General features: G+C 44.5%; 1 protein-coding gene across 3 annotated transcripts in view; it reads right to left on the bottom strand.

Moving 5' to 3' along the window:
* Positions 1-12,814, bottom strand: part of OCRL (OCRL inositol polyphosphate-5-phosphatase) — a 165,755-nt gene that overhangs the window by 90,293 nt on the left and 62,648 nt on the right. For all 3 annotated transcript variants that reach the window (XM_089656221.1, XM_089656220.1, XM_089656219.1), the window contains 3 exons: positions 7,667-7,781; positions 6,643-6,804; positions 3,764-3,865 (listed from right to left, as the gene is read on the bottom strand). In XM_089656221.1, the coding sequence (XP_089512347.1) occupies positions 3,764-3,865; positions 6,643-6,804; positions 7,667-7,781 (379 nt within the window). The remainder of the gene's footprint in view (positions 1-3,763; positions 3,866-6,642; positions 6,805-7,666; positions 7,782-12,814) is intronic.

The following is a 12,814-nucleotide window of genomic DNA, read 5'->3' on the forward strand; positions in this document are numbered from 1 at the left end:
ATTTATATTATTATTATACAGGATTTATATTATTATTATTATACAGGATTTATATTATTATTATTATAATACAGGATGTATATTATTAATATTATACAGGATTTATATTATTATAATACAGCATTTATATTATTAATATTATACAGGATTTATATTATTATTATTATACAGGATTTATATTATTATTATACAGGATTTATATTATTATTATACAGGATTTATATTATTATTATTATAATACAGGATGTATATTATTAATATTATACAGGATTTATATTATTATTATTATAATACAGGATGTATATTATTAATATTATACAGGATTTATATTATTATTATTATACAGGATTTATATTATTATACAGGATTTATATTATTAATATTATACAGGATTTATATTATCAATATTATACAGGATTTATATTATTATTATTATAATACAGGATTTATATTATTAATATTATACAGGATTTATATTATTAATGTTATACAGGATTTATATTATCAATATTATACAGGATTTATATTATTATTATTATACAGGATTTATATTATTATTATTATTATAATACAGGATTTATATTATTAATGTTATACAGGATTTATATTATCAATATTATACAGGATTTATATTATTAATATTATACAGGATTTATATTAATATTATACAGGATTTATATTATTATACAGGATTTATATTATTAATATTATACAGGATTTATATTATTATACAGGATTTATATTATTATTATTATACAGGATTTATATTATTATACAGTATTTATATTATTAATATTATACAGGATTTATATAGCGCCAGTTTGCTCAGAGCTTTACAATATTGGGACATTTTCTGATCATGTGACTGCCGTGACGGCGAATCACGGCGGTCACATGACCCCAAAACCCCGCCCACCTCCCGACTTCTGAAACTCTTAAAGGGCCAGGAGGTGCTAAGAGGTTAATAATCCCTCATGTACATGGAGCAAAAAAAAAAAAGAAGAAAGCTGCATTTATAGGCATTCAATGTTTTTTTTTTTCAGCATGTAAAAGCACCATTATGTAAACCTTTGGAGATTTGGCCCGGGTTCACACTGATGCGGTGCAGAATTTGCAGCGGTTTCTGTGTGAATTCCGAACCGCATCACAATCACACCCTGTTCATGCGAACTGTTGCGGGTGTGTATGTTAACAACATCCCGAAATCGGTTCGCAAAACGCAGTGTGATGTGCAGAATCGGATCGCATTGGGTGTGAATACCGTGTATGTTAACAACGCCACGAAATCGGTTCGCAAAACGCAGTGCGATGTGCAGAATCGGATCGCATTGGGTGTGAATACCGTGTATGTTAACAACACCACAAAATCGGTTCGCAAAACGCAGTGCGATGTGCAGAATCGGAGCGCACTGGGTGTGAATACCCATGTAATCCGATTCTAGTGCGAAAAAAAAGAGTCCTGCACTTTTTTGGAGCAGATATGGTGCGATCTGAGCCGTACAAAATGTATGGCTCAAATTGCACCACACAGAATTCGCATGTGATTTGCACAGGAATGCGGTGTAGTTCCTGTGCGAATCACGTGCGATGTTCCGCACCGCAGAAGTGTGAACCCAGGCTTACTAAACCTGGAGCGCACAGAATCTGGTGCAGCTCTGCATACAAACCAATCGGCTTCCAGCTTTTATTGCCAATGCTTAATTGAACAAGCTGAAGTTAGCACCTGATTAGTTACTACGCACAGCTGCACCAGACTGAGCGCACCAGTTTTGGTAAATCCCCCACCCCCCATGTGTGCATGGACACATACAGTTGCAAGAAAAAGTATTTGAACCCCTTGGGATTACGTGGAGTTTTGCATGAATGGGGCATAAAATGTGCTCTGAATGTCATCTAAGTCACAACAATAGAAGAACACAGTCTGCTGAACATAATACTACACAAACATTAGATGTTGCCATGGTTTAATTGCACATAACATGTAAACATTCACAGTGCAGGGAGGAAAAAGTATGTAAGGCCCTAGCTTAATGACTTCTCTCAGAGCTAACTGGAGCCAGGAGTGAGCCAACCTTGACTCCAATCAGTGTGATGATATTGGATGTGTTGCTGACAGCTGTCCTGCCCTTAAAAAACACACACCTGTTTTGGGTTTACTGGTTTCAAGAAGCACTGTCTGATGTGAACCATGCCTCACAGAAAAGAGCTCTCAGAAGACCTACGATCAAGAATTGTTGACTTGCATGAAGCTGGAAAGGGTTACAAAAGTATCTCCAAAAGTCTTGATGTTCATGTGTCTACGGTAAGACAGACTGTCTACAAATGGAGAAAGTTTAGCACTGTTGCTACTCTCCCTAGGCGTGGTCGTCCTGTAAAAATGACTGCAAGAGCACAGTGCAGAATGCTGCATGAGGTAAAGAAGAATCCCAGAGTGTCAGCTAAAGACCTACAGAAATCTCTGGCACATGCTAACATTTTTGTTGACACATCTACAATAAGGAAAACATTAAACAAGAATGGAGTACATGGGAGGACACCACGGAGGAAGCCATTGCTGTCCAAAAAGAATATTGCAGCACGTTTGAAGTTTGCAAAAGAGCACCTGGATGTTCCACAGCACTACTGGCAAAATATACTGTGGACAGATGAAACCAAGATTGAGTTGTTTGGGAAGAACACACAACACTATGTGTGGAGAAAAAAAGGCACAGCACACCAACATCAAAACCTCATCCCCACTGTGAAACATGGCGGAGGGAGCATCATGGTTTGGGGCTGCTTTGCTGCCTCAGGGCCTGGACGGATTTTTTGTCATTGATGGGAAAATGAATTCCAGAGTTTATCAAGACATTTTGCAGAAAAACGTACGACCATCTGTCCGCCAACTGAAGCTCCGCAGAGGATGGGTGATGCAACAGGACAATGACCCAAAGCATACAAGTAATTCAACAAAACAATGGCTGAAACAGCACAGAATACGCCTTCTGGAGTGGCCCAGTCAGAGTCCTGACCTCAACCCGATTGAAATGCTGTGGCATGACCTTAAGAGAGCGATTCACACCAGACATCCCAAGAATATTGCTACACTGAAACAGTTTTGTGAAGAGGAGTGGTCCAAAATTACTCCAGATCGTTGTGCAGGTCTGATCTGCAACTACAGGAAAAGTTTGGTTGAGGTTATTGCTGCCAAAGGAGGGTCAACCTGTTATTAAGTCCAAAGGTTCACATACTTTTTCCTCCCTGCACTGTGAATGTTTACATGTTATGTGCAATTAAACCATGGCAACATCTAATGTTTGTGTAGTATTATGTTCAGCAGACTGTGTTCTTCTATTGTTGTGACTTAGATGACGTTCAGAGCACATTTTATGCCCAATTCATGCAAAACTCCACGTAATCCCAAGGGGTTCACATACTTTTTCTTGCAACTGTACATGTTTATACGCATATTAGAAGAGGTGCATTTTCAGGCAGGAAAAAAGACATTAAAAAAAAAATGCATGAACGTGCCTAAAAACGCATCAAGGCATTTCAATGGCCAGAATAAAATGAATATTCTGGCCAGTAGATTGCATTTACACTCAAATGCTATACATGCATAAACGTGTGTGCTATACGCAGCTTTTAGTGCTTTTTTTATGACACTTTTTTTGCCAGCAGTTTTGGAGTTCAGAGGGACTTTTTCTGACACCCCGTGTGCAAGGCCTAAAATGAAATTAAATAAAAATAAATAAAAAAAACACAGATGTCCTTGTATGCTCACCCAATGACGTAGACATCCGGGGGCTCTGGATCCGCGTGCAGCCAGGGTTCTAATCCCCCATCTGGAGACTGACCGTTTACATTCCACGTTCCAATAAAGAACCTAAAAGACAGGATGAGACATTCCTCAGCGGGCGAGGTCACACACAGCTGAGTTATCTGGAATTCACAAACAAGCCTCATTTTATTGTGAAGGACGACTCTAGTAACATTCCCCTTTACAGATGAGGCCTGGAAGCTGAAAACCAGCAGCTAAAAGTCTTCTTTAACCACTTCCCGTCTGGCCCATGTACACAAACGGCCGGACGGGAGCAGTGCAGGAGTGGGTGCCTCCGCATTCACTGCCTGTGCGTGCTCCCTGAGAGCGCGCGGCACCGCAATCCAGAGCCCGCTGTGTCCGGAGAACACAGCAGAACAACGATGGCTGTACAGGACTTCTGTGTGAGGTCCCGATTCATGTGATCACTGATTGGCCAATCAGTGATCACAGGAACAGTAGTAAACACGATGTCACTTCCTGACATCATTGCTTACTACTAGTGAAATCACAGAGATCACATGGTACAGGACTATTCACAACAGCTTTGTACTATGTGACAAGCTGTGACCAATCACAGCTCATACAGTATTTCTTAATGGCTGCAAGAAGTGAACTTCTCCTTTAAGCTTAGCTAGTTTTAGCGTTTAATTCCACTTTAACCACTTCCTGTCCGGACACTTTCCCCCCCTTCCAGTCCGGACACTTTCACCCCCTTCCAGTCCGGACACTTTCACCCCCTTCCAGTCCGGACACTTTCACCCCCTTCCAGTCCGGACACTTTCCCCCCCTTCCAGTCCGGACACTTTCACCCCCTTCCAGTCCGGACACTTTCCCCCCCTTCCAGTCCGGACACTTTCCCCCCCTTCCAGTCCGGACACTTTCACCCCCTTCCAGTCCGGACACTTTCACCCCCATCCAGTCCGGACACTTTCACCACCTTCCAGTCCGGACACTTTCACCCCCTTCCAGTCCGGACACTTTCACCCCCTTCCAGTCCGGACACTTTCACCCCCTTCCAGTCCGGACACTTTCACCCCCTTCCAGTCCGGACACTTTCACCCCCTTCCAGTCCGGACACTTTCACCCCCTTCCAGTCCGGACACTTTCACCCCCTTCCAGTCCGGACACTTTCACCCCCTTCCAGTCCGGACACTTTCACCCCCTTCCAGTCCGGACACTTTCACCCTCTTCCAGTCCGGACACTTTCCCCCCCTTCCAGTCCGGACACTTTCCCCCCCTTCCAGTCCGGACACTTTCCCCCCCTTCCAGTCCGGACACTTTCCCCCCCTTCCAGTCCGGACACTTTCACCCCCTTCCTGTCCGGACACTTTCACCCCCTTCCAGTCCGGACACTTTCCCCCCTTCCAGTCCGGACACATTCCCCCCCTTCCAGTCCGGACACTTTCACCCCCTTCCAGTCCGGACACTTTCACCCCCTTCCAGTCCGGACACTTTCCCCCCCTTCCAGTCCGGACACTTTCCCCCCCTTCCAGTCCGGACACTTTCCCCCCCTTCCAGTCCGGACACTTTCCCCCCCTTCCAGTCCGGACACTTTCCCCCCCTTCCAGTCCGGACACTTTCACCCCCTTCCAGTCCGGACACTTTCACCCCCCTTCCAGTCCGGACACTTTCACCCCCCCTTCCAGTCCGGACACTTTCACCCCCTTCCTATCCGGACACTTTCACCCCCTTCCTGTCCAGGCCAAGTTTCAACTTTCAGCGCTATCACACATTGATTGACAATTGCGCGGTCATGCAACACTGTACCCATAGGACTTTTTTAGCATTTTTTTGAGACAGATAAAACTATTTTGGTGGTATTTATTCACCACTGGGATTTTTATTTTTTTGCTTATTAAATGAAAAAGTCCAAACAGTTTGAAAAAAAAGTTTTTCTTATAAAATTTTGCAAATAAATAATTTTTCTTTAAAAAATCTTGGCCAAAATGTATTCAGCTATCTTTTTAGTTAAAACAAAATAACCAAAAATGATAATTTTTCAAATTTTTTTTATATATTTTTTTTTTTTTTACATACTGTCACCCTAGCAGTACAGTGTCACCATGGTGACACTGTACTACTTGTGGGGGGTGATGAAGATTTTTTTTTTTCCTACACTGATTGCTTTTACACCCATAAAGGCTGTAAAAGCAATAATTTCTCCTTCTCTCTGGCTGCATACTGCGCGAGATGTGATTGGTCACAGCTTGTCACATGTTACAAGGCTGTTGTGAATAGCCCTGTACCATGTGATCATTCACAGATTTCACTAGTAGTAAGCAATGAGGTCAGGAAGTGGCATCTTGTTTACTACTGTTCCTGTGATCACTGATTGGCCAATCAATGATCACATGAATCAGGACCTCACACAGAGGTCCCGTACAGTGATCGGTGTTCTGCTTTGTCCAGAGGACACAGCTGGCACCGGATTGCGGTGCCGCACGCTCCCAGGCCCCGTGCACAGGCAGTGAATGCAGAGGCACCCAGTCCTGCACTGCTCCCGTCCAGCCGTTTATGTACATGGGCTGGATGGGAAGTGGTTAAAGAAGACTTTTAGCTCCCAGAGAGCGCACACAGGCTGTAATTGCGGCCACCGTTTATAAACGGCAACCTGCCCCTGCACTGCTCCCGTCTGGCCGTTTATGTACATGGGCTGGACGGGAAGTGGTTAAGTAGCACAGTGCTGAATAGCAAAATGTGACCTGATCATGAAGGAGATAAAACCTTCCAGAGCTGAAGAGGCTAAGGAAAACTTCACTCAAAAGAAGACCCGCTGCTTCACTCCCTTCCCCCTCCAAGCCGGTCTACACCAGACAGAAAGATATCCCCGATCCACATACTTGTAGTTCTCAATGTTGACGTATTCATTCTCCTTCTTGGTCAGGATGTGCTTTATCAGTCCCTCCCTCTGTCCGGACTGGTTGGCGGGCACAAACAGCTTCCGCATGGTGTTGGACATTTGTGGCTTTTCCCGTCCTGGGGGATCTCTCGACTGAGAAGGCCTGCAAAGAAGAGAAGATTGATGAGACTGGGGCACAGTACAGGATGAGCTTCCCTTAGAGAGGGAAAACACACTGCGCATTATAGCCGAGGTCAGAAAAACAATTGAATCTGACCTCCCGGCTTTCACTTTCAGTCTTACACAGTTGTACCGTCTCCTCTCCTGGACTGAAGTGAAAGGGATGCGCACTATACATCACCGGACCCCCTGGGACATGTAGTTCTGGCCAACCGAAAGACGTAGTTCTGGCCAACCTGGACACGTAGTTTGTTTTTTCTTCTAGTAATGTCGGAGATCAGCGACTTATAGTGGGACTGCGGCGGACATTCTGACCCTGGGAGGAAACTAACTTGGTGTCACTGACATCCCCAGTAAAACCAATACAGCGATCACTGCCAAAAAAAGCACTGACACTGTACTAATGGCACTGGGCAGGAAGGGGTTAACATTTGGGGCGATCAAAGGGCAAATTATGTGCTGGGAGTGTTTTACTAGGGGCTTCACTGTAAGCACACTGATCGGGATGGCGGTACTGTGCACAGCCATCCAGAGCAGTGTGCACCGAGCTGCCAGGGAGGAGGACTATTACTAAACAAAACAGTCCTCCTCCCAGTCTGTGATCGTTGGAAATCACTGGGCGCCAGCGAGTAATTACCAGCCGGGTCTCGGTGATTGACAGCTGATTATATATACATGATTTTGCGGACCCGTGCCGCCCTGTAGCAGTATTTCTGCTATAGGGCGGATGGGAAGCGGTTAAACATTGTATGTTTAGCATCATTTATGATCTGGTATATCAGCACACGCTCTGTTTATTGCCTAGGACTAAATCAGGTTTACATTAGCATGCCAATACACATTACCGCCTTTCCAGCGGGGGTGGGGGTGGTGGCGGAGGCTCCCTGTGTGCCACTTGCTGGTTCTGTATGTTTCTTCTGTTTTCAATATTTGTGAAGCTGTTCTCAAACCCCAAATGCCCTGAGAGGTAAGAAAAGGAGGTTAGACAGCACTACAAACCAGAGGAAGGACTGGTCACTGTAGACAGGAAGAATCACTACGGACCATCTACAAACAACTGCAAAGGGACAATAACTGATGAGAAAGGTAAAAAGCAGAGAAATCAGAATAAAGAGGAAAGAAAACCGAGAATGTTGTTTAATGCAATAATAGTCCCCCAACAGCCGTGCTTTCATTTCCGAATATCCATCAGAGTCAGGACTCACTGTACACATTACACCAGGGACTGCTGAATCTAATGGGTATTTATACATGAAAGTGTGGCCGTTGGGAGTCCTAGAATCGTCATCTGGTACCCCTGGAGAGGGTGGATAATCCGAGGAGTCCTAGTTTTGTCATCTGGTACCCCTTGAGAGGGTGGATAAGCCGAGGAGTCCTAGTATTGTTATCTGTTACCCCTGGAGAGGGTGTCCCCATCAGAGTGCCCCTTTACACCAGGTTCCCATCAGAGTGCCCCCTTACATCGGGTCCCCATCAGAGTGCCCCCTTACATCGGGTCCCCATCAGAGTGCCCCCTTACATCAGGTTCCCCATCAGAGTGCCCCTTTACATCAGGGTCCCCATCAGAGTGCCCCCTTACATCAGCTTCCCATCAGAGTACCCCCTTACATCATAGCCCCCATCAGAATGCCCCCTTACATCAGGGTCCCCATCAGTGCCCCCTTACATCACAGTCCCCATCAGTGCCCCCTTACATCACAGTCCCCATCAGAATGCCCCCTTACATCATGGTCCCCATCAGAATGCCCCCTTACATCATGGTCCCCATCAGAATGCCCCTTACATCACGGTCCCCATCAGAATGCCCCCTTACATCACAGTCCCCATCAGAATGCCTCCTTACATCACAGTCCCCATCAGAATGCCTCCTTACATCATGGTCCCCATCAGAATGCCTTCTTACATCACAGTCCCCATCAGAATGCCTCCTTACATCACAGTCCCCATCAGAATGCCCCCTTACATCATGGTCCCCATCAGAATGCCCCCTTAAATCAGTCCCCATCAGAATGCCCACTTACATCATGGTCCCCATCAAAAAGGCCCCTTGCATCACGGTCCCCATCAGAATTCCCCCTTACATCAGGGTCCCCATCAGAGCGCCCCCCTAACATCAGGTGTTTAACCACTTCCCATCCACAGTACGCTTATAAATGTCCTTGGAAGAGTGAACACAGGGAGAGTGATATCTTAGTCATCACTGTAGCAATGAACGAGGCATAATTTTCTACAAAGTAAAAGTAATCCAAGTGGCTAATTAGCCGCTGGAATACTTTCACAAGCTCCACCCCCTTCCCCTGCATTTACTGGGCTCTCCCATGCGATTGGAGAGCCTGGCAAGGATGCAACCAGCGGCATACAGTGAGAGGAACGGATGTTCCTCCCACTGTGTGACATCAGAAACAGGAAGTGACGAGAATTTAGTCACTTCCTGTTTCGGTTATTTACCGAAATTACCGGCCAGGAAAGCAGACGATCAGACCGAATTGTGTCTGATCTACAGCACTGGAGGCTAGAGGAGACGTGGGGTCTAACAGACCTCTGATCATTCCATAAAGAGGACCTGTCATGGCCCATAGTAATACAACGGATGTTGTTCATACCTTTAATAAAGTTGCTAAAAAGAAAAAAAGTTAAAGTTACAGTGTTAAAAAAAAAAAATGAAATTAAAAAAAAACATTTTTTAAAGTGCCTCCGTTCCCCCCGTGCTCATGGGCAAATATGAGCGTGCACATAGGCCCCACAAGCATATGTAAAGAGTGATTGCACCACACGTGAGATTTTTCGGTACCATAATTTGGCGCCGTACCACAGGCAGAGGCAGTTTTTATATACGAAATGTTTGGTATTTATTTACCCAGCGTCACATCATCTTTTATAGTCTACCAAACAATTGGGTATTATATTGTGTTTTTTGTGCATTCAAATCCATTAAAGTATTTTTTTTTTAAATTTACGTTTGACAAAACTCTGTGCAAATATTGTGTGACATAAAAATATGCAATGCCCACCATTTTATTCTTTAGGGCCTCTGCTAAAAAATATATATAATGTTTGATGGTTCTAAGCTGTTTTCTATTAAAAAAAAAAAATTCATGCTTTTTACACGTAGGAGAGGAATGTCAGAATTGGCCCAGACTGGAAGTGGTTAAAAGGATCACCAAAATGCACCTCCCCATTGAAGAAAAAAAAAAAAAGCACCACAGCTGTGTTTTGGGTGTACTTTTTGAGTGAGATATCCATTTTCATAGATACAGGTTTGGAGTCAGGCAACCAGAAAAAGAACCACAACCGAATATGCGTTTACGCATATTTTCAATGGTGAAAAAAATTTGGTAATTTTTCAACTGTGAAAGGGCCCTTAGTGAAGATATCACAAGTCCAGCATGCTATCTACAGAGTTGCACAAGGCTCCTCCAGTCTGGAGAGAGCTGTAAGGCTGTGGATATTATGTGCTCTTCTGCATGCCTATAAAAATGACTCAGATGAATGTTGGATGGAAAAAATCAATCAGCGGTACTGTATACTGTCCACGCTCGAGCTCTGACCGTTTGCATTCTTTTGTATTTCTAAACAAGTAAATGAAACAAATACACTTCATCACAGATTCAGCCCAATTTGCAGAAGACACCGTTTGATACAATAGTTCCCACTCCAATTGGATCCCACTCCCAATGGATCCCGCTTCTGCAGGCTCATCACTGCAACCTCTCAATCCAGTAGACGGTGGCAATGGGTGGAGTGATGTGACTGAGCAATAAACCTAATAAAAATTCCACTACTTTAGTGTTCAAGCCCAATTTGTTCAGGAGCCACCATTTGATAGAATGAGTCCCACTTCCATTGGATCCCACTCCCAATGGATCCCGCTTCTGCAGGCTCATCACGGTAACCTGTCAATCCAGTAGACGGTGGCAATGGGTGGAGTGATGTGACTGAGCAATAAACCTAATAAAAATTCCACTACTTTAGTGTTCAAGCCCAATTTGTTCAGGAGCCACCATTTGATAGAATGAGTCCCACTTCCATTGGATCCCACTCCCAATGGATCCCGCTTCTGCAGGCTCATCACGGTAACCTGTCAATCAAGTAGACGGTGGCAATGGGTGGAGTGATGTGACTGAGCAATAAACCTAACAAAAATTCCACTACTTTAGTGTTCAAGCCCAATTTGTTCAGGAGCCACCATTTGATAGAATGAGTCCCACTTCCATTGGATCCCACTCCCAATGGGTCCCACTTCTGCAGGCTTATCACTGTGACCTGTCAATCCATAGACGGTGGCAATGGGTGGAGTGATGTGACTGAGCAATAACCCTAAAGAAATTCTGTCACTTTTAATGTTCAAGCCCAATTTGTAGCAGGAGCCACTATCTGATAAAATGGTTCCCACTCTCAATGGGTCCCACTTCCATTGGATCCCACTTCTGCATGCTTATCACTGCGACTTGTCAATCCAGTAGACGGTAGCAAAGGTGGAGTGATGTGACTGAGCAATAAACCAAATGAAAATTCCACTACTTTAGTGTTCAAGCCCAATTTGCAGCAGGAGCCACCATTTGATAGAATGGGTCCCAGTCCCAATGAGTCCCACTTCCATAGGATCCCACTTCTGCAGGCTTATCACTGAGATCTGTCAATCCAGTAGATGGTGGCAATGGGTGGAGTGATGTGCCTGAGCAATAACCCTAATGAAATTCCGTCACCTTTAATGTTCAAGCCCAGCTTGTAGTAGGAGCCACCATTTGATAGAATGGGTCCCACTCCCGATGGGTCTCACTTCTGCAGGCTTATCACTGCAACCTGTCAATCCAGTAGACGGTGGCAATGGGTGGAGTGACATGACTGAGCAATAAACCTAATGAAATTCCATTACTATAGTGTTCAAGCCCAATTTGTTCAGGAACCACCATTTGATAGAATGAGTCCCACTTTCATTGGATCCCACTCCCAATGGATCCCACTTCTACAGGCTTATCACTGCGACCTGTCAATCCAGTAGACGGTGGCAATGGGTGGAGTGATGTGATTCAGCAATAACCCTAAAGAAATTCCGTCACTTTTAATGATCAAGCCCAACTTGTAGCAGGAGCCACCATTTGATAGAAAGGGTCCCACTCCCGATGGGTCTCACTTCTGCAGGCTTATCACTGCGACCTGTCAATCAAGTAGACGGTGGCAACGGTTGGAGTGATGTGACTGAGCAATAAACCTAAAGAATTTCCACTACTTTAGTGTTCAAGCCTAATTTGTAGCAGGAGCCACCATTTGATAGAATGTGTCCCACTCCCAATGGGTCCCACTTCTGCAGGCTTATCACTGTGACCTGTCAACCCAGTAGACAGCAGCAATGGGTGGAGTGATGTGACTAAGAAATAATCCTAAAGAAATTTAGTCACTTTTAATGTTCAAGCCAAACTTGTAGCAGGAGCCACCATTTGAAAGAAAGGGTCCCACTTCCGATGGGTCTCACTTCTGCAGGCTTATCACTGTGATCTATCAATCCAGCAAACGGTGGCAATGGGTGGAGTGACGTGACTGAGCAATAAACCTAATGAAATTCCATCACTATAGTGTTCAAGCCCAATTTGTTCAGGAGCCACCATTTGATAGAATGGATCCCACTCCCGATGGGTCCCACTTCTGCAGGCTTATCACTGTGGCCTGTCAATCCAGTAGACGGTGGCAAAGGGTGGAGTGATGTGACTGAGCAATAAACCTAATGAAATTCCATCACTTTTAATGGTAAGCCGGATTTGTAGCAGGAGCTACCATTTGATGAATGAGTCCCACTTCTATTGGTTCCCACTCCCAATGGATCCCACTTCTGCAAGCTTATCACTGCGACCTGTCAATCCAGTAGACGGTGGCAATGGGTGGAGTGATGTGACTGATCAATAAACCTAATGAAATTACGTCACTTTTCATGTTCAAGCCAAACTTGTAGCAGGAGCCACCATTTGATAGAATGGGTCCTACTTCCATTGGATCCC

The sequence above is a fragment of the Staurois parvus genome, unplaced genomic scaffold (genome assembly GCF_062004578.1).
Source record: "Staurois parvus isolate SC_StPar_1 unplaced genomic scaffold, SC_StPar_1.0 ptg000896l, whole genome shotgun sequence".
Lineage (NCBI taxonomy): Eukaryota > Metazoa > Chordata > Amphibia > Anura > Ranidae > Staurois > Staurois parvus.